Source organism: Cotesia typhae, unplaced genomic scaffold (assembly GCF_013202065.1).
Source record: "Cotesia typhae breed Kobodo isofemale line unplaced genomic scaffold, CoteBio_Ctyphae contig_11, whole genome shotgun sequence".
Taxonomy (NCBI): domain Eukaryota; kingdom Metazoa; phylum Arthropoda; class Insecta; order Hymenoptera; family Braconidae; genus Cotesia; species Cotesia typhae.
Genome location: NW_027423711.1, coordinates 2262882 through 2283756, shown reverse-complemented (window position 1 = coordinate 2283756; position 20875 = coordinate 2262882). Strand labels below are relative to the sequence as shown.

The window sequence follows — 20875 nt, the reverse complement described above, 5'->3', positions numbered from 1 at the left end:
TTTATGTTATCACGAAATCACATTTGTTTGTATTTTGTAATTTAATGTGATGCGATCATTGATTATTTTATTATAATTTTAATTTAAGTTACTTTTATATATTTTAAATATCATTATAATTTTATGAGTTGATATTTAGTTGTTTTATACATTAAGCGAAGTTATTGGAAAGTTTAAATGTAATTTTATTTATGAGATAATAATCGTGTAAAGGAATTGTGCGAAGCTTTTTATTTGCGCATTTTATAACATTTCTATATGAGTAGTTAAAGTATTATAAAATTTTTATTGAAAAATCGTTTTATATAACGATGATATAATTTTATAAAAGTTATTATGATATTATAAAATCACACAGGTGGATCTACACGAAGCGAGCAAGAAACTGCAAGCTGGCGGAGCCAAACCTGGCGCCGATACTAGCCAGGAAAAAAAACAATTAGAAGAACACAGACGTCAGTTGGAGGAGCAGAGGAAGCAGATTGAGGAACGCGCGAGAACATCAGACGCTAGAATGAGAGCTGTTGAAGAAAAAGAAAGAGCACTACAAACTTTAGACCAGGACTTGAAAAAGAGAAAAGCAAAAATGGATCAATTGGAGCAACAACTTCAAAAGGTATATAATAACTTTTGGATAAATGTCTTTTAAATTTATAATGTATAAGTTTAAGCTGTAAATGTATGACAATAAATTTTATTTCAGAGTGGTGGATCGCCAGATAAAAGACTGGCAGAAATGCAAAAAGCCCTGGACACTGCAGAAAAAGAACTGGAAAGAGCGAAAGAAGAAGCTGGAAGAAGTTCCGCGGAAACAGAGAGATTGCTTCAGCTCATGCAAATGACGCAAGAAGAACAAAATTCGAAAGAAAAACAGATACGCGAACTTCAAGAGTAAGTTTTTAGTTTTTAAGTATAAAATATTCATAAACTTGCGGCCAACAGAATTTCTTTCTTCTCTCTACTGTTGTGTTATGAATTAACATACTTTTTATACTAAATTATTTTTTTTTTATTTTAATATAATAATAACAACACTTTTGATTATTATTGTATTATTTCAGCGCTCTTAAAGCCGCACAAGCTAAATTAAAACAAGCCACAACTGCACAGCAACAAGAGGTCAGTAAATTTTTTTTATTCCATCAATATTTTAACTAATAACTAACATTAACATTATATTTATTTATTTTCACGCTATCATGGATTCTAATAAAAATTGTAACACGTTTAATTACTATTTTATTAAAAAAATTATTTCTTCTTTATTGAATGGTTGTAATATAAAAAAAATAAACAGGCGGGTCCAGCTGGATTCTTAAAAAGCTTCTTCTAAAGCAACTCTTATGTTGGGGACGCTTCTTCCATTCTTTTTAGTACAATTTGCTATTGAGAGTGGTTAATATGTGACTATTAAATTTGACTATAAAACTTTTTACTGAAACATATACAGGATGATAAAAAAATTAAATGACAGGACATTTGATTTAAAATTTACGACTTTACGTGAATTAATAATGACCATTAATGTATTAATAATTAAAAAAATAGTGATAATAATAAATTATTAACAATAACTATTAAATTAAAGATAATAATAATATTTAAAATAAATTAATAGTTAAGTGTGACAAAGAAAACTTAAAAAGAATGGTGAAACATAGAAACAATTTATCAACAAATCAACGGCAACAATAAAAAATTACGAACGTATGTGTTACAGTGTCCGAATTTATACCTCAGACAAATATTTTATATTTTGCAGCACTCCGGGTCATCAGTGAAACTGGTTAATTATTCCCCGTGATAGCCAATTAATTTACCTGGACGAGTAATATTGTGACCACTAATAAACAGTGTATTTTTTTTTCTTAAGTGCCGAGTTCGGGCAATGCCACTGTCGTTAAAATTTACAGAACTTCAATATTAAACGACGTGCTTAAAACCTTGCAAGCGTAAATTATAAATTTTAGCTACTTAGTGGCGCAAGTACGAATTATTCTAGAATGTGAAAATTCTAAACTCTTTAATAAAAATTAAGTTGTTAGATAATTTTTTTTTATTTGAAAAAAATTTTGTTAAATTATAAAATTACGATTAAAAAACAACAGTATGAGAGTTTATTAAAAAATAAATAATAACTTTAACGGATAAACAATAAACAGTGACCGATATTAAAAATAATTTATAATACAACCATTCAAAAAGTTTCTTCTTTTTCAAAATTAATAAATTAGTCATTACAATAGAAATCGATTAATTATTTTGTTTTCTTCTTTTTTTTTTTTTTTTTTTGCTGTATACAATTTCCTCACAATTTTACGTCTCGTTCCATGATGTACTTCAAAAAAAAAATAAATAAATAAATGAAATTACAACAAAGAAGATAAAAGAAAACTATTACAATTCTGATGAAATAAATAATGGCATTACCAATAATGACATCGAAATGTGGCGAGGAGAATTGAAATTAAAAGACAGGAGAATTTATGAATTGGAAATGGAGATACAATCGATTGAAGACTTTCTAAATAGCCATTCAGAGACAAATGGTATCGTCGAATTGCAAAAAATAATAAAGAAGAAGCTATCGAAAATCCATAAACTAGAAACTACTGTAGCGGAGTTTGAAGATTTTCTTAAACAAAATCCTGACGTTAAAGAATTGCATGATCTTAAATGTCAAGTTGATTTGAAAGAACGCAGAATACGTGATTTGGAAAGCTGGATCGAGAGAAATGACGACGTGGGAATAGAGAAAACACGTATTATTGAATTGGAACAAATGGTGACACATCTTGAAGAATATGTCAAGAGCCACAACGTTGACGCGCTCAAACAAAAACTACAAGATCGGGAAGAAAGAATAGAACAGTTATTGAAAAAAATTGAAACATTAGATAAAGAATTTATGAGAAGAGAACCGATTAAAAATACAAATAATTTATGTGACGATGAATTACTCAATAATTTTGATGATGATGAAAAAATGCAGATTATTAAGAAGGTTATTTATAATAAAGAGGTTAAAATGAAAGAAATGGAACATGCGATATCGGAAAAAGACAATAGTATTCAAGGCTATGAACAACAAGTAATTGAGCTGCAAGACAAAATATTTAAAATGGTCGATGAGATGAAAAGTATGAAAATAGAATTGAGTGAGTATGAAGCTGAGGATATTGGAGTGCTGAAAGAAGAGATAAGAGTGAGAGATGAAAAAATTCAACAGTTGGAAGAAGAAATAGACTCACTTGAACGGGTATTTGGTGATAGAATGGATTTAGAAGAAATAGAAGAGCTATTGAATGTTATTAAGAGAAAAGAAGAGCATCAAAAACAATTGGAGCTTAATCTTACTAAAGAAAAAAATGAAAATAAAGAGCTGAGAGCTGCACTTAGAGACAGTGTCGTGATTGCTAATGAAGCTGAAAGAAAATTCAAGCAAACAGAAAATAGTAAAGAGGATTCTATTGACAGGGTAAGATAGAAATGATTAAAAATTAAAATTTAAACAGTATGTAGATGCATCATTTTTTTTTTTTTTTTTTTTTAGCTAAAAGAAGTTTAAGCTGAAATGTTTTTCAAGTGAGATTTGAAGGTTTATTTTTATTGAATTTACATTAATAGTTAAATATTTTGAATAATAAATTTTTAAATAATATTGAATTTGTTTGATACTTAGTATGATTTAATACGAAGTTTTATCGCCGTACTAGTTTCCGTGTCAGTTTTTTTATGATACTAAGTAGAGAAATTGCATTACCGATAGTAAATATAGTCAGAGTATATATTAAACTGTCTAGCGCAAAACTATTTAATGGCTAAAATTAAACTTTATGATGCATCTATTAAATTTTGTCGACATAGTTGAATTATTATTAATATTAACATTATCAGAATAAATGAATTTATCAGGTAAAAAAGTTAGAACAGAAAGGAACAACTTTACAATCAACGAACGCGTTAAAATGTCACTCATGCCGGTCTCTAATTAAAAAATTCTTAAAATGCGAAAAGAATTTGAAGCGCCTGAAAGATGAAAGAAGAATCCAACTAAAAGATCTTCATCACTTAAGGTAATTAAAACCATAAATATTTATAAAATTACAAGATTACCTTTTTTAAATTTAAATTAAATTTACTGTAGGTGTGAAAGTTTGAAAGCAGCATTATCAGAGAAAGATGCACATCTGGCATTATTAGAGCTTTCAGCAGGAAAAACGGTAACTCAATTCGATCAAATGGAACTATTGAAAGCCGATAAAGCAAGATTACTTGATGAATTAAAAAAAGAGGTGAGATTTATTTTTTTGCTTGACGCTAAATAATTACCTATTATCTATAATCGATTATCAAACTTCTTTGTATTCATCCTTTCTATTAAAAAAACTAATTTAATAGGATAGAAAGTGCATAGAATTATCTGAAGAGGAATCAAGTGACTCTGCGACTGAATCAACAATTGTTTCTAAAATTCTTGAACCCACGTTTGTCGAAGATGAAGACTATCTAGGTAATTCACAAAGTGTTTCTGAGACATCGCGATAGGCAAGTTTTTTTTTTTTAAGGTAAAAAAATTATTTGTTAAAATTTTATTAATAATTTATATTAATTTTAGGAGCTGAAAGAAGAGTTTGAAATATTTCTTCAATTATTTTTGGAACGCATTCGTCGATCAATAACATCCGTATTAATCTCCACGGTCACTTCATAAAAGCTACCACCAATTTAAAAGGGTCAATAATTATTTATTAATTTGGAATGTTCAAAAATAAAAAAAAAAAAAAAATTATAGTTCAATATAAATTATGTTTTTACTTTTTTTTTTTTTTTTGTTAACAAAAATTACAGTAAATTATTCAGTTTTTTTTTTTTTAATTTGGATTTTACGTCACGGGTCCAAGACAATTATATTATATTATTTATATATAAAGGGTGCCAGTGTAATAGTATTAATAGTTTTAGAAACTAAAACAAGTACGGAGATGTGAAACTAACAAAAATATTACAATTAATTTATGTGAGGAATAAATTATACTCTAAGCAATAATATTTATCTAATAATAAATCGTGTAAATTCGTTGCGAATAGAAATAGTAAACTTTTCTGGTTTTGTGTAAGATATATCAAGGCTTCGATCTGATGTTTGAGTGTTTCAAATATTAGCAGGTGCTGAATATCGTTTATCATGTTTGACAATAATGATCGCAACAAAAAACTAAAATGTTTAAATATTAAAAAGGCATCTTATTTAAAATTAATAAAAAATATGGTATATATAATAAGCCTGATGGAATTATGTAATTAATGAAATTAATGAAAAGCAAGTTTTAATTATCCAAAGTAATTATTGGAATTGCTGGATTATCAAGACTTTGTTGAATAATTAGCTGATGGTTAGAAGGTCCATGAGATATAATTATATTTAATATTTAATATTTATAATAATAATAATATTAATATTAACTAGTTTATTCCTTGTAGCATTAATATACAAAAATACCCACGGCACTAATTGAGTTTTGTAAATATATATACGTATTCTTTTATATGTTATTAATTATTAATTATAATACTTTAGATTTTACAGTCTTTACTTTTTACCATTTATTATCTAATTTCACAATTTTAAAAATCCAGAGACTTGTATTTACTTAAGACACTAAAATATCTTTTGTAAATAGCTTTCATTAATCTTTAATATCTCAAACATATAAATATTATATAAATATATACATTGTTAATTTATGTAAAGAGATTAAACCTGTCTATTTGCTGAAATATAATTAAAAATTGAATTAACGAAAATTTCCGTCGATTACTGGGTAAAAGAAGAGAAAAAAAACAAACGATTAAATAAGAAGATAAATTTATCGATGATTAAATCCAGTCTTAAAGTCCTTAATAGATTATTATTATAATATTATGAGTATTGACGAAGAAAAGCAGTGAATATACTTTGCAAGTAATTTATATAGTGGTATTATGGCAAGAAAATAATTAGTGGGATATAAATTAAAAGAAGATTAATTCAGAGAAGAAATAGAATTTTTAGAAAATGTGACAACAGGGTTGTCTAGGGTCCGATTGATTAACAATCAATCGACGTGCCACTGTCATATCAAGCCTATATCATCATGTTATGTCATAATTAATCAGAATAATATAAAAAATAATTATTATTAATCGTTAAATGAGCGTATTGTTGATTATGAATGATTGTTTCAACAGACGATTTTTGTATCGTCTTATCAATTAACAGTGTAATCAATTTAAGATTCTTGTTGATACATATAGTTAATTCAAATTTGAAATAAAACAAAAAATACTTATCATTATTATTTTCAAAGATAATTCAGAGTTTCAGTGCACCGTGTTATAGATGATGCTCGATTAATTATTCTATATAAATATATAAAAATATTTAAAAAGAAAATTTAAAAATTACTCGAATAGATAATTTAAAAAATTATAGAAAAAAATAAAGTGTTATAATAATAGTGTTAGAAAATAATAAATATATAGTTGCAAACAAAAATCAATAATACACGATACAATGTTTTTTTTTAATCAAATAATTATTGCTATTATCGTCGTTATAATTTTTCTTCTTCAATTGAATTAATTTACTCAAATGTACAAGTAATTTTTTTTTTATTTGTCAGATGATGATAATAATAATGACAAAAATTTTAAAGTGTATGTTTAAGTATGTCCGGAAAAAAAATTTATTACAATGAATCTTAAGTGAGAGATTGTTTTTATTACTTTTTGAATCGACTGTTTAGTATTTATGAGTGTTTTTTATGTAAAAACACTATTATATTATAATGAACACAAATGGACTTGCGGGTAAATTATTCGTACTTGATGCTGAAAACAAAAAAAGTTGATAAATATTTTCAATATCAAATCACGAATTATTTGCAGTAAATCAGAATTTATAATCGCTTTGGACTCAAATCACATTTTTAAATTTTTCATTACAAAAAAACTAATACGAATGAAAGAGTGAGTGTCAGAGAGAGATAGAGAGATAGAGAGATAGAGATAGAGATAGAGAGATAGAGATAGAGATAGAGATAGAGAGAGAGAGAGAGAGAGAGAGAGAGAGAGAGAGAGAGAGAGAGAGAGAGAGAGAGAGAGAGAGATAGAGAGATAGAGAGAGAGAGAGAGAGAGAGAGAGAGAGAGAGAGAGAGAGAGAGAGAGAGAGAGAGAGAGAGAGAGAGAGAGAGAGAGAGAGAGAGAGAGAGAGAGAGAGAGAGAGAGAGAGAGAGAGAGAGAGAGAGAGAGAGAGAGAGAGAGAGAGAGAGAGAGAGAGAGAGAGAGAGAGAGAGAGAGAGAGAGAGAGAGAGAGAGAGAGAGAGAGAGAGAGAGAGAGAGAGAGAGAGAGAGAGAGAGAGAGAGAGAGAGAGAGAGAGAGAGAGAGAGAGAGAGAGAGAGAGAGAGAGAGAGAGAGAGAGAGAGAGAGAGAGAGAGAGAGAGAGAGAGAGAGAGAGAGAGAGAGAGAGAGAGAGAGAGAGAGAGAGAGAGAGAGAGAGAGAGAGAGAGAGAGAGAGAGAGAGAGAGAGAGAGAGAGAGAGAGAGAGAGAGAGAGAGAGAGAGAGAGAGAGAGAGAGAGAGAGAGAGAGAGAGAGAGAGAGAGAGAGAGAGAGAGAGAGAGAGAGAGAGAGAGAGAGAGAGAGAGAGAGAGAGAGAGAGAGAGAGAGAGAGAGAGAGAGAGAGAGAGAGAGAGAGAGAGAGAGAGAGAGAGAGAGAGAGAGAGAGAGAGAGAGAGAGAGAGAGAGAGAGAGAGAGAGAGAGAGAGAGAGAGAGAGAGAGAGAGAGAGAGAGAGAGAGAGAGAGAGAGAGAGAGAGAGAGAGAGAGAGAGAGAGAGAGAGAGAGAGAGAGAGAGAGAGAGAGAGAGAGAGAGAGAGAGAGAGAGAGAGAGAGAGAGAGAGAGAGAGAGAGAGAGAGAGAGAGAGAGAGAGAGAGAGAGAGAGAGAGAGAGAGAGAGAGAGAGAGAGAGAGAGAGAGAGAGAGAGAGAGAGAGAGAGAGAGAGAGAGAGAGAGAGAGAGAGAGAGAGAGAGAGAGAGAGAGAGAGAGAGAGAGAGAGAGAGAGAGAGAGAGAGAGAGAGAGAGAGAGAGAGAGAGAGAGAGAGAGAGAGAGAGAGAGAGAGAGAGAGAGAGAGAGAGAGAGAGAGAGAGAGAGAGAGAGAGAGAGAGAGAGAGAGAGAGAGAGAGAGAGAGAGAGAGAGAGAGAGAGAGAGAGAGAGAGAGAGAGAGAGAGAGAGAGAGAGAGAGAGAGAGAGAGAGAGAGAGAGAGAGAGAGAGAGAGAGAGAGAGAGAGAGAGAGAGAGAGAGAGAGAGAGAGAGAGAGAGAGAGAGAGAGAGAGAGAGAGAGAGAGAGAGAGAGAGAGAGAGAGAGAGAGAGAGAGAGAGAGAGAGAGAGAGAGAGAGAGAGAGAGAGAGAGAGAGAGAGAGAGAGAGAGAGAGAGAGAGAGAGAGAGAGAGAGAGAGAGAGAGAGAGAGAGAGAGAGAGAGAGAGAGAGAGAGAGAGAGAGAGAGAGAGAGAGAGAGAGAGAGAGAGAGAGAGAGAGAGAGAGAGAGAGAGAGAGAGAGAGAGAGAGAGAGAGAGAGAGAGAGAGAGAGAGAGAGAGAGAGAGAGAGAGAGAGAGAGAGAGAGAGAGAGAGAGAGAGAGAGAGAGAGAGAGAGAGAGAGAGAGAGAGAGAGAGAGAGAGAGAGAGAGAGAGAGAGAGAGAGAGAGAGAGAGAGAGAGAGAGAGAGAGAGAGAGAGAGAGAGAGAGAGAGAGAGAGAGAGAGAGAGAGAGAGAGAGAGAGAGAGAGAGAGAGAGAGAGAGAGAGAGAGAGAGAGAGAGAGAGAGAGAGAGAGAGAGAGAGAGAGAGAGAGAGAGAGAGAGAGAGAGAGAGAGAGAGAGAGAGAGAGAGAGAGAGAGAGAGAGAGAGAGAGAGAGAGAGAGAGAGAGAGAGAGAGAGAGAGAGAGAGAGAGAGAGAGAGAGAGAGAGAGAGAGAGAGAGAGAGAGAGAGAGAGAGAGAGAGAGAGAGAGAGAGAGAGAGAGAGAGAGAGAGAGAGAGAGAGAGAGAGAGAGAGAGAGAGAGAGAGAGAGAGAGAGAGAGAGAGAGAGAGAGAGAGAGAGAGAGAGAGAGAGAGAGAGAGAGAGAGAGAGAGAGAGAGAGAGAGAGAGAGAGAGAGAGAGAGAGAGAGAGAGAGAGAGAGAGAGAGAGAGAGAGAGAGAGAGAGAGAGAGAGAGAGAGAGAGAGAGAGAGAGAGAGAGAGAGAGAGAGAGAGAGAGAGAGAGAGAGAGAGAGAGAGAGAGAGAGAGAGAGAGAGAGAGAGAGAGAGAGAGAGAGAGAGAGAGAGAGAGAGAGAGAGAGAGAGAGAGAGAGAGAGAGAGAGAGAGAGAGAGAGAGAGAGAGAGAGAGAGAGAGAGAGAGAGAGAGAGAGAGAGAGAGAGAGAGAGAGAGAGAGAGAGAGAGAGAGAGAGAGAGAGAGAGAGAGAGAGATTAAAAATGAATAAATGAATATTAGATCAAAAATGAATAAAAGTTTAAAGAAGAAAGAAAAAAATTAAAAAAAAAATAAAAAATAATTTCTACATGTTATGCGCTATGTAATGTTTATAATTATTAATTAACCAAACTATAATTAAGTATTTAAATTATCGCGTGAATATATTTGTTTATAAATTATAAATGACAATTGTATCTTCGAGAATGTAATTACAATTAATATGTGTGTATATATATTACTAAGAATATGTTGATGATGATACATTATAATAACTAATATATACATATAATAACAATAATAATAATAAATAATCTTTAATGAATCAATTTAAAAAAAATAAATAAATACTCGCCTATTTTCGCGATTCTGTGTTGAAAATCTACATAATTTACAATGTAATAAACTATTTAAATATCATCTCAATTAAAAAGAAGAAAGAGATTATAAATATAAATAATAAAAGCAGTCGCAGAAAGCTATAAAGAATGAGAGTGTAATACATAATACTATCAAAGATTTTGAATGAATGGATTAAATGTCAGAATTACATAATAACGATTTAAGTTTAGATTAGTCAAACAAATATAATTGTTAAGGCTAAAGAATAATACAAAAAAAAATTATCAAAGTACATTGTTGCAACTGCCATGCTGTGTGCCATTATATAATGCGTCACGTTCGTCATTTAAAAATATATAGAAAAGAAGCCATGATAATATTTATTATTATGACGAAAAGACGTCAATCGTTAGTGTACCGTCTACATGAATCATTAGTGAGGCGGATTGTATGTAATTGGAATGTAATTTAGAAACAAAAGTTTAAAAAAAAACAACTTGTCGTTAAATACCGAAAAAATTATTAAATAACAAAAGTATTATATAGTATGTATACAACAAAAAAAAAACCAAAAAAAAAAATTCCGGATGCACATCTCGATGAACTGTCGATTTACTTCTTTGCCCTTTGCGATGCTTTTCATACGCCAAAGTACATCGCATTTCGCTTTTCCTACTTATGACAACAAATAAACAAACAGAATTAATATTTAAAGAAAAAATGATTAAAGAATAAATAATAAAAGCACACCGAGAATAATCACGTTTGATATCTCGTATTTCAATAATAAAGAAAAATCTAAATAAATAAAATAACATAATAATTATTTATTTGAATTATTAGAATAGTCAAAAAATTCTATCATATCCTGATATCCAAAATAAGACTTACATTTATACTCATCGTCTACATTCAGCATTTCTGCTGGCTTTCGAATACAATATTTAATTATTAAATCGCAAACCCAAAATAATGTGAGTTTCTTTTAAAATGAAATCTAAAGTATGAGAGCGAAATAATAAAAAAAAATCATAAATGAAAACAATGAAAACAAAACCAGAATATATGAAAAAATGTTGATCCATCACTATAGATTTCAAGCACAATAACGAATAGTAAGGCCAGGCACAATAAAAAAAAAATTTTGGCCGTCACGTTGTAGACAGCGATCTGTTAGAGCGAAAAGTCATTATAAGTACCTATATCGCGAAAAATATTAAATGAATAAACACATATTGTCTATTGTCATTGAATGTTTAATTATTTCTTCCTTGTTCCTGGTAATCATTGTTTCTTCATTTTTTTTTTTTTTTTTTTTTTTACGACATTAAAGTTAGCAGTCACTAGAGAATTTTTAAATTTTATTGTATAAAAAAATTAGTTCCAAAAAATTATTTTTAAAAAATTGCATTTTTAATTTTTTAAAATTTCTAAATGTCAATTTTTTTTTCCTAATTTTTTTTGCCATAATTTATTTGTTAGAAAAAATTCTGAAAATTATTAAATATCTGCTAAATTTATTATGACATTAAAGTTAGCTTTCACTTGACAAATTTTTTAATTTTTAAAAAAAAATAAATTTGCTCCAAAAAATTATTTTTAAAAAATTGCATTTGTATTTTTTTTAAATTTCTAAATGTCAATTTTTTTTTGCCATAATTTATTTGTTACAAAAATTATTAACTATCTGCTAAGTTAATTTTCATAAATTTATTTTCATTTTTTTTTTAGTTAAGTGTCAATTTAACGTAACCTTATTTTTGAAATAATTAAATTTTTGTTTGTAAAAAGTAACCAGTAAATAATTATTTAAATTTTTCTTCTGAGCATCATTCTTTTTTAATGAAACACACATTTAAGTTTTTTATTTTTAGTGGCTCGAAAAAGTTTTGGAAATGTTAGAGAAAAAAGAAGAGTTTCTGAACTTCTAAAAATTGAAAAACATACTGAGATATTCGCTTCAATGTGTCCAGATGAAATTTTAGATCATTACAATGATTATAGTACTCGAGAATATTACACAACATTGATGCTGGGAGATATTTCAGGTAAGTGTAATTTTTTTAATTTTTGTGAAGACGAATTAAAGTACAATACTGAAGTTAGCCGTCAGGTATTAATTTAAAAAATTTTTGTCAATTATAATAATAAAATGCTTCTAAAAATTTTCACTTGTAATTTTTATTAATTTTCACATGTGAATTTTTTTAATTAAATTTTTTTCATATAATTTCATAACTAAAAAATTTTTTAAAAATTTCTAATGTCTGTCAAATTAAAATTAAAAATTGTAATTACTTATTAAATGTACAATTTTTACAATTTATAAACTAGGGTTTACTGAAATAACAGAAAAATATACACGGTCTGGAAAAAGTGGTCCATCAAAATTAACAGAGACACTTAACAGTTACATCGGTCCAATAGTTCAAGAAATTTTGTCTCATAACGGAGATGTTTTAAAATTTTCGGGAGATGCATTTATCGTTATGTGGAAGCTACAAGAAGGAATGATGATGCGAGATATGGCGACAAAAGCAATGCAGACAGCTTGTATAATTCAAAAACACTTTGGAACTTACAGTACCGACATTGGAGTTACTTTAAAAGGTACTCAACCTCTTCAAAAATCAATAACTACTTAAAATATAATTATGCATGTATTTTCCCAGTTAAATTAGCCATTGCTTCTGGAAAAATATATTTTACATCAATCGGTGACCCGCAGCAGATGTCTCATTACATTATAACTGGCAAACCTGTCTGGGATGTAAAACATGCAGAGACTCTTTGCAGGTTGAATATGAGATTGAATTGTTAAAGTCAATTATAAATTAATTATTGAGTTTCACTTATTAACTAATAAGGGGCGGTGATATTCTCGTGGCTCCAAGTAGCTGGCAGTGGGCCAATCCAAGCGATTATGTCTTCAAAATTCTTCCGGATCGACACACACTTATTTTAGCAAGTTCAACAATGTGGGAGCACTCCAAAGAGGATTACAAAGATGAATCGTGGATTTCTTCTCTGGATAGTGACAAAACCAACTCGACAGAAACTACAAAAGATGACGACAATCCGTACGACAAAGATTCCTCGGTTGTTGCTCGTTTTGAAGATCATATTAGAAATGATACATTCAAGTCCACTATTGATTACAGTCGTAGGTATTATTTTAAGACATTGAAAACTGGGTAATTATTTACAAGTGAGGTCCATTATTTTAATTTTCATTTTTTTAAACAAAATTTTTTTTTGAAAATTTTGATATATTTTTTTTTTAAATACATAAAAAAATGAACAATTATAAAAAAAAGTTGATTATCTTAATTTTATCAAATTTTCAAAAAAATTTATAAATTTTTTAGAAAATGATGATACTTAACTTTTTTTTAATTGTTCGTTTTTTTTTTTATGTACTTTTCAAAAAAAAAAAAAAAAATATATATATATATATATATATATATATATATATATATATATATATATAAAAAACATTAATGCAATTTAATAGCTCTACTATGCGGTAATTTAGAATGCACTTCAAACGTCCAAGTTAAACAAGTAATCAAAAATTTTATTCTTAAAGACCTATATAACTTATTGAGTTTAGAATCTCAGCTGGCGCATAAATGTGCCGTAAAACAAGCAGAATTTAAAAAGAATTAAAAATGTTAATTTTTCACCTAGATATAGCCAAAAATAAGGTGGACTCCCTTGTAAATAATTAATTGACATTAGTAATTTTTTTAGACTTTTATAGCAATGAAATTGTTATGAAAAAAATTTAATTAAACAATTCCACTTGTGAAAATTAAAAAAAAATTATTAGTGGAAAATTTTTAAAAGATTTTTTTCATTGTAAAAATTTGCTATAAAAATTTGAAAAACTGACTAATTTCAGCATCATATTATTTTAACTATAAATTATACAAATTATGATAATAATTAAACGAAATAATTTTTTAGTTAGACCAAAAGTAGTTAATGTAACTGCACAGCACTTGAAAAATGAGCTGCGAAGCTATATGCTGAAGCCCGTAGTTCGATCTGTTGAACTGAATGAACCACTGGAACATCTTGCTGAAATTCGTCAGATTGTAATTGTTTTTATAAATGTTGTTACTGACAGCAACGTCAAAAAAAGAACTCTAATTTCTATTGTTAACAAAGCTTTCAAGCGTGTCTGTGGGTAAGTAAATTCATTATTTGTTAAACTTAGATTACTTTTTATAATGTAATATTATTAATTCCCAAGGATCGTTGATAAACTTCAAGGTTGTGTAAATAAAGTATCATTATTCGACAAAGACCTTATGTTTCTATGCATTTTTGGTCTTAGAGGTGGCAAACAAGAATTAGAAGCTCAAATAGGACTTCGCTGTGCTTCAAAGTTAAAAAGTGCGCTATGTGCTTTTGAAAATATTAATTCTGTGACTGTAGGAGTGTCAACTGGTATGACTTACTGTGGAGTTGTGGGTCATACTCTAAGAAGAGAGTATACTGTTATTGGAATGCCAGTCAATAAAGCTGCTAGGCTTATGGTTGCTTATACTAATAAAGTAAAATTATTGTTAAACATCAATTATAATCAAAATTAAATTGTTAATTTTATCAAAGGATTTTTACAATATAAAAATTTTTATTTTTCAGGTTATTTGTGACAGAGAAAGTTTTCTTTATTCACGGCTTGAATCCGGACATTTTATTTTGCAAGAAGCTAAACATTTAAAAGGAATTTCAAATGTCGGTCCTGTATATGAATTTCTTGAACAAGTCCAGTAATTAATCATTTTTTTATGAAACTGATGTTAGCAGACGTCTAAAAATTTTTGATTTTTTTTTTTTTTTAATTAAATTACAACTAAAAAAATATTTCTAAAAAATTTTTTACATGTGACAATTTTTTTTAATTGTTTAATTAAAATTAAAAAAAAAAAAATTCCTAAAAATTTTGAAATGTCAGCTAACTTCATTTTCATTTCTTTTTAATCTTAAATATTGAAGATATTGATCAAAAAAATTAAAATAAAATTATTTTTTAGAGTTCAAGATTCAGAAATGACAACAGCAGTGTATCCATTACTAGGCCGGACAATACAATTGAAATTATTTGAATCGTTGTTGACTGAAGCTCGGAGTAATTGGAATAACTCAGAGTTTTCATTGAAAAATACAAATATTTTACTAATTAGGTACAACAAAAATAATTAAAAATCAAGAAGAAGAAATTGCTCATTGATTTTTTTTTTTTTTTTTTTTTTTTTTTTTTTTTTTTTTTTAGAGGTGAACCTCGAGTTGGACGAACGCGATTACTAGATGAAATATCAAAAATTATTCCCGAAAATACTGCTTGCAATTATATAAGCCTTACAGATAATGACCAAGAAGTAGGACTTGAATGATATTTTTATAGTCAAATAAAAATATTTAAATTTTTAGGTACCATATTCCTTCATTAATTTTATATTCTGTGTTCCACTGGGCTTTAAAATCGAAACCACTAAAGAAGATCGTGAAGAAATTCTTTCAGATCATTTAAAGTCTACTGATGGAAAAGAATATTTTTATTTATTAAATGAAATATTTAACGTGGACTTTAAATTTAATTCCCGTAAATCAACTTTGTTGGAAAACGAAAAAAAAAAGCGTGTAGATGAATTCATTGCCAAGTTGGTGGACGAGTGTTTCAAAGACTTATGGGTGATTTTGATTGATGACGCCGAGTTTATTGACAAGGAATCACTGACTTTAATTCCAACAATTATAAATCAAGAGAGAATTTTTTTTGTTTTTAGTCTGATTGATGATGAAAAAAAACTCTATGAAGTGTTAGAAAAAAAAGCAAGAATAGTAAATCTTGAAGGATTGGATAAGTGGTATCATGCGGGTCTGGTTTGTCAATTTTTAAGAGTCGTTGCTATCCCTCCAGAATTAGAAAAGTATTTTTTAATTGACAATGATAATAAATAATGATAAAAACGTTTATGAATAATAATAAATTGCATATTTTCTGCAGAGTTATTCAAGAAAGAAGTATGGGTAATTCAGGCTGGATTGAAAGTTATCTCATAAGTTTAATGCAAGTCGGAGGCATTGAAATAAAAAGAGTCTCGAGAGAAATGTTAAAAAAAATGGGTCTAGTTACTCCACCTATGAAGATGATTAAAACGTAATTTGTATTGACGATAACAATTGTTTATTTATTTATTGTTTTTTTAATAATTTATTTTGAAAATTAAATTCCAAGACAATTGCCATCTGGTTCTCGTACAGAAGAAAAAGAAGAAATTTCAACACGTAACGATGGATGGAGAATGTATGAAAATAGTTATGAGGTATTTTCTGTTTTTACTGTCTAAAATTAAAATAGTGAAAGTTCACTATTTAATAGTGAATATTCATAATACTGAAGTTAGCTGTCAGCTGTCAATTTTGAAAATTTTAATAACAAATCAATTACAATAAAAAAATGCTTCTAAAAATTTTTAATTGTTTTTTTTATTAATTTTCACATGTGAAACTTTTTAATTAATTTTTTTTTAATAATTGCATTATTAAAAAATTTTAAAATAATTTTTAATGTCTGCCAACTTCAGTGTCATGAATATTCACTATTTAAAATAGTTAAAAGTATACCACGACTATATGGTGAATATTCACCAATCGAAATAATGAACAAACCACTAATTGAAATAGTGACCAAGTCAGTACTGAAATAGCTGTTAATTACTTATTGAAATAGAGGAATTTTTATTAATAGATTAATCAGTATTTATTATTGCTTAATTTATCAAAAAAGCAGGTTTTATAAAAATATAATTTAAAAACATACAAAAAAGCATTTACTTATGCATTGTTATTCACTTTCCAAACATAAATCAATATTAAAATTAAAATATATTTCATCTAATTATTTATGCAGTTTTTCTCTAAAATTTTCTTTTTCTCTGTATTATTAGGAAACTATTTCGGTACTTGGCGACGAAGAAAAAGAAGAAGAAGAAGAAGAAGAAGAAATAGAAAATAAAGATGTTTTCATTTGTACAGTTCGGAAAAATTTTCAACTTGAGGATGTTAATGCCGAACTTGCCACAGACGGTAAAAAATTTAATTCAATAATATAATCTAATTGAAGAGATTTTTTTTTTATGTTTTTTAGTTTTGTTTCTCAAATTATTTGATTCGCTGAAACCAATGGATCAAATTTTGTTGAAATGCGCTGCTGTGTTGGGAGAGACTATTAATAGAAGTTTGCTGGAAAAACTTATGGAAAAAACATCAATTCGAGATATTGGCTTGTGTAAATAATTTTCATCATGAAATTTAGATATTTTTCAATTTTAAATTAAAAAAAAAAAAAAAATACTTTTTTATGTTAAATGATTTTTGATAAATAGCGGTAATAAATCTATTTGAAAAACGAATTATCGGATGTGCAGCTGGAGATTTTACTAGGAGTCTGGGGCCTAAAATATTTACTAGCAAATTTAGGAATCTATACGATAATATTAAAATTAAATGCGGATGCATAAACGTTGAAGCACGAGGTCACAATAATATTAATAGTTAAATAAAATAATTTAAGTTATCGATTTTAATTTTTATATTATAATTTTATTGTAGAGCCACTTATTGATCTTCCTAAATATGCGTCTTGTAATTTACTACGATTCAAAATCGCAAAATCTCGTGAAATAACTTACAGGTAATTTTTTAAAAATATTATTTTTAACTTTATCTATGAAATTTCATAACATATCTAACTTTAAGTGTAAAAAAAAAATTAACATTATAAATAGATTATTAACTGAAAATCAAAAAATCGAGTTTCATAAGAAAGCCTTAAGATACATAGAAAATAATACTAAAAGATGTGATTCTTGTGGAAATAAACTTTTTAAAAAATTATTGAGTTTTGATCAAGAATATTTGAAAAATTCAAAACGAAAAATTGATCTTGATGATATTTTAGAACTTTCAAGTCCATATCGAATTTACAAAAATTTAAAGAATCAAAAAAGTATATACATAGTTTTTTAAAAATTATTGTTCCTAAAAATCATTTATCACGTTATCTAGTATTGTATTTTTTTTTTTTTTTATTTCAACTAGAAAAAGAAAATTCAAAGAAATGGTACTTTAAATTTATGAAGCATTCAGAAACGGAAATAACGCCCCAATTATTTTCTGATTTAAACTTTACTAATTGTCAGTGTAATTTAATTCTGATTACTACTTATTCACAAATTTTAGACCACTGCATGGGTATCGGTAGATATTTTCATAATTATTATAAATTATAATACAAGTTGATAAAGAATAAAAGTAATTTGTTGGTAATACTTTTTAGATCGTAAAGACAAAGCATTAACAACGATGTTAGAATTTGCAAGAGTGCTTTTAGAAATTTCTAATGTACCTCAAGCTAAGAAACTCTTAAATGATGCAGATGATATTTTAAGTCGTGTAAAATAAATTTTAATTTTTACAATAAAACCGATTGTAGTAACTTTGGATTCATCATCTTGATTTAAAATTACGTTTGTCAAGAAATACTTCAAGTTTTTTTTTTTTAAATCTCGATGGCCCAAAGTTACTTCAAATGATTGATGAATTAAATTAAACTTGGTTAATCTTAACAGATATTTAAAGCACGAGATGATGAATTAGTTACCGTGCCTTATTTGAAAGGGAAAATAAAAACTCTACAAGCCAAGTGTGATTTACATACAGGACAAATTGAAGAAGTTAAAAATAATTTAAAAGATGCAATACGAAGTATGGGTTATTGGTGGCCTAATAGTAATCCAATTATTTTATTGAAAGCGAAATATTTCTTCCAACAACTCAAGTTTATGATGTGTAAAAAAAATCACATGATCAATAATTACAATGGTGATGCTACTAAGTATCATGATCAACTTTCGCAATGTCTATCGGAAATGTTTATCATTCTTCAGGTATTAAATATTAAATTATAAATTATATTTAAACATTCAATATAACTAATAAAATATACTTTTTCTTTTTTTTTTAACTATTATTAGATGGAAGGAATGTATGAACACGCTCAACTTGCAGCATCTTGGAGTTTGAGTTCTGCGTTAATGTCAAAACAAGAATTAGTTACACTTTGTACAGCTTTTGCAAACATTATAATTATTGGGCATACATTTAATAACGAGTATAATTTTTTATTAAACAATTAATGATTAAATGAAATATGTTTATTTACTAAATTATTAATTTTAGGGTGTTTATGACGAATATAGAAAACGAAGGTATGAAATTCTGCGACAATAAAAACGCTGATCTCACTGAACAAGAATTAAAGTCTATAGTTAAATTATATATTAGTATTTTTTACGCTCGTTTATTGAGAAATAAAATTAGAAAAGCTTCAGATTTGGGTTTGATAGTTTATCAAATATCTAAAAATGTGAGATCTAATTATTTTAAAATTTTAATTTTATCTCAATTAATTTACGCATTAATGCTCGAATACCGATGTGAAGAACTGATTCCGTTGCTCAAAGAATTGAGTAAATAAAATAAACTTTTAAATTATTATAAAAATTAAAATTTTCATAGATATTATTTAAGTTTTTTTTTTTTTTTTTTTAGAATTAATTTATAATACATCTGTAGATAAATCAGTTCGAATGTGGTACTATGAAGTTTGTTTGTCTATCCAATTAGAAACAGGGATTAAATTGATCTCCTTGCAAAAATGTGAAGAATATTACCAAGAAGAAGGTAAAATAATTCTTGAACTAAAAGATGTTGAAGTGAAAAGAAGATTTTGTACTAGCATGGAACTCTGGTTAGTAGAAAGCACTTGGAGTTAAATTAAAAAAATTATAAAATATATTTTTATCTTAAAGGTATTTAAGAATAGAAGAATGGGAGTCTGCTGAAATTTGGAATAAAAGAACGATTAATATCGATTCACACAAAATATTTACATTAAATGAATCTATTGTCGCTATAAACCAACTCGAATGTCTTCTTTTATCATACGGTAATAATTTTTTAAATAAAAATCTGAGTATACATAAAATAAAACAAAATAATTTTTAGTCCATAGTCTCGATCGAAAAAATGTAAATGCTCTTCAAATAATTCTAACGGATATTAAAAAACAATTTAAAATTATTGAAAAAATAATAAAAACATCGAAATTTATTTTATCACGGTAATTATTTTTTTGTTATTAGAATTAAGAATTCTTTCGTATAAAAAAAAAAAAATTATAATTTTTAGATATGTTTTCATGAAAGCCTATTTTAATATGATTCAATCAAGACATCAGACGAGTGTAAAATTTCTAAAACAGTCAAAAAATGTTGCATATAACATCAATAATCAATTTATTTACGACTGGATAAATCATTGTGAAAAAGTATGAAAAAAAAAAAAGTTCAGTTATTTTTAAAACTTACAACCTTTTAAATGGTCATAAATTTTTTTAAAAATTAATTCAAATAATTACAGGCATGGACTAATTCACTGTCAATTACTCAACAGAATTCATGGAAAGAAAATTATCTGCAATCAAATGTAGAACGAAATTCTTTTGACAAAGAATCTATTGCCTTTTATACTTTACCGCTACCTCAATACTTAACTAAACAAAGATGAAAATTTCTGTTTTAAAAAAATAAATTAATAAAATAAAATAATAAGGTACAAAAATTCATTAAATAGACTAAAGATTATATTTATATTTTTAAATTTCATTTAATTATAATAATAATAATAGTAATAACGGCATTGTTATGGTTGATTAAATAATAATGTATTTACCACCACGGGCGCTTCTTAGACTGACAAACGGAAGTTAACATCCATGTATTTTTGTCTTTTTTAACAATCTGAGCTTGTTTGTGTCTACCAAACGTTTTACATCCGACGAACCACCTTCCTTCAATGGCATAAATATAACAATCTTTACAACGACGCTTAAGGACAGCCTTGTGTTTTAGACCGCACGTATGATTTAAAATTGGTTGAACTG

General features: G+C 28.3%; 2 protein-coding genes across 8 annotated transcripts in view; both read left to right on the top strand.

Annotated features, from left to right (window-relative positions):
* The window catches only part of Brp (ELKS/RAB6-interacting/CAST family member bruchpilot), a 61366-nt gene extending 54193 nt beyond the window's left edge, over positions 1-7173 (top strand). For 4 of the 7 annotated variants that reach the window (XM_074245187.1, XM_074245218.1, XM_074245211.1 and 1 more), the window contains 8 exons: positions 359-616; positions 704-891; positions 1062-1119; positions 2384-3478; positions 3916-4076; positions 4148-4295; positions 4402-4548; positions 4619-7173. In XM_074245187.1, coding sequence (XP_074101288.1) covers positions 359-616; positions 704-891; positions 1062-1119; positions 2384-3478; positions 3916-4076; positions 4148-4295; positions 4402-4548 — 2055 coding nt within the window. In that variant the 3' untranslated portion in view covers positions 4619-7173. The other 3 variants (XM_074245203.1, XM_074245195.1, XM_074245221.1) reach the window with 3 other exon arrangements.
* LOC141526651 (adenylate cyclase type 10) lies at positions 6831-20644 on the top strand. The gene is made up of 28 exons (XM_074241713.1): positions 6831-6852; positions 11730-11903; positions 12190-12465; positions 12528-12651; positions 12723-13018; positions 13825-14047; positions 14114-14417; positions 14509-14636; positions 14901-15050; positions 15140-15245; positions 15298-15797; positions 15875-16027; positions 16106-16193; positions 16818-16956; positions 17018-17158; positions 17256-17405; positions 17482-17563; positions 17658-17839; positions 18019-18129; positions 18209-18324; positions 18501-18818; positions 18906-19042; positions 19111-19400; positions 19483-19681; positions 19743-19879; positions 19939-20053; positions 20122-20260; positions 20353-20644. Exons 1-28 carry the CDS (start codon positions 6831-6833, stop codon positions 20497-20499), a joined length of 4947 nt encoding a protein of 1648 aa, XP_074097814.1. The 3' UTR covers positions 20500-20644.
* The last annotated feature ends 231 nt before the right edge of the window (positions 20645-20875 follow it).

Coding starts and splice junctions, on each gene's coding strand:
- LOC141526651 (XM_074241713.1), top strand. CDS start 6,831: ATGAACACAAATGGACTTGCGG. Junction 17,406..17,481: donor CATAAACGTTGAAGCACGAG/GTCACAATAATA, acceptor ATTTTATTGTAG/AGCCACTTATTGATCTTCCT. Junction 17,564..17,657: donor TCTCGTGAAATAACTTACAG/GTAATTTTTTAA, acceptor CATTATAAATAG/ATTATTAACTGAAAATCAAA.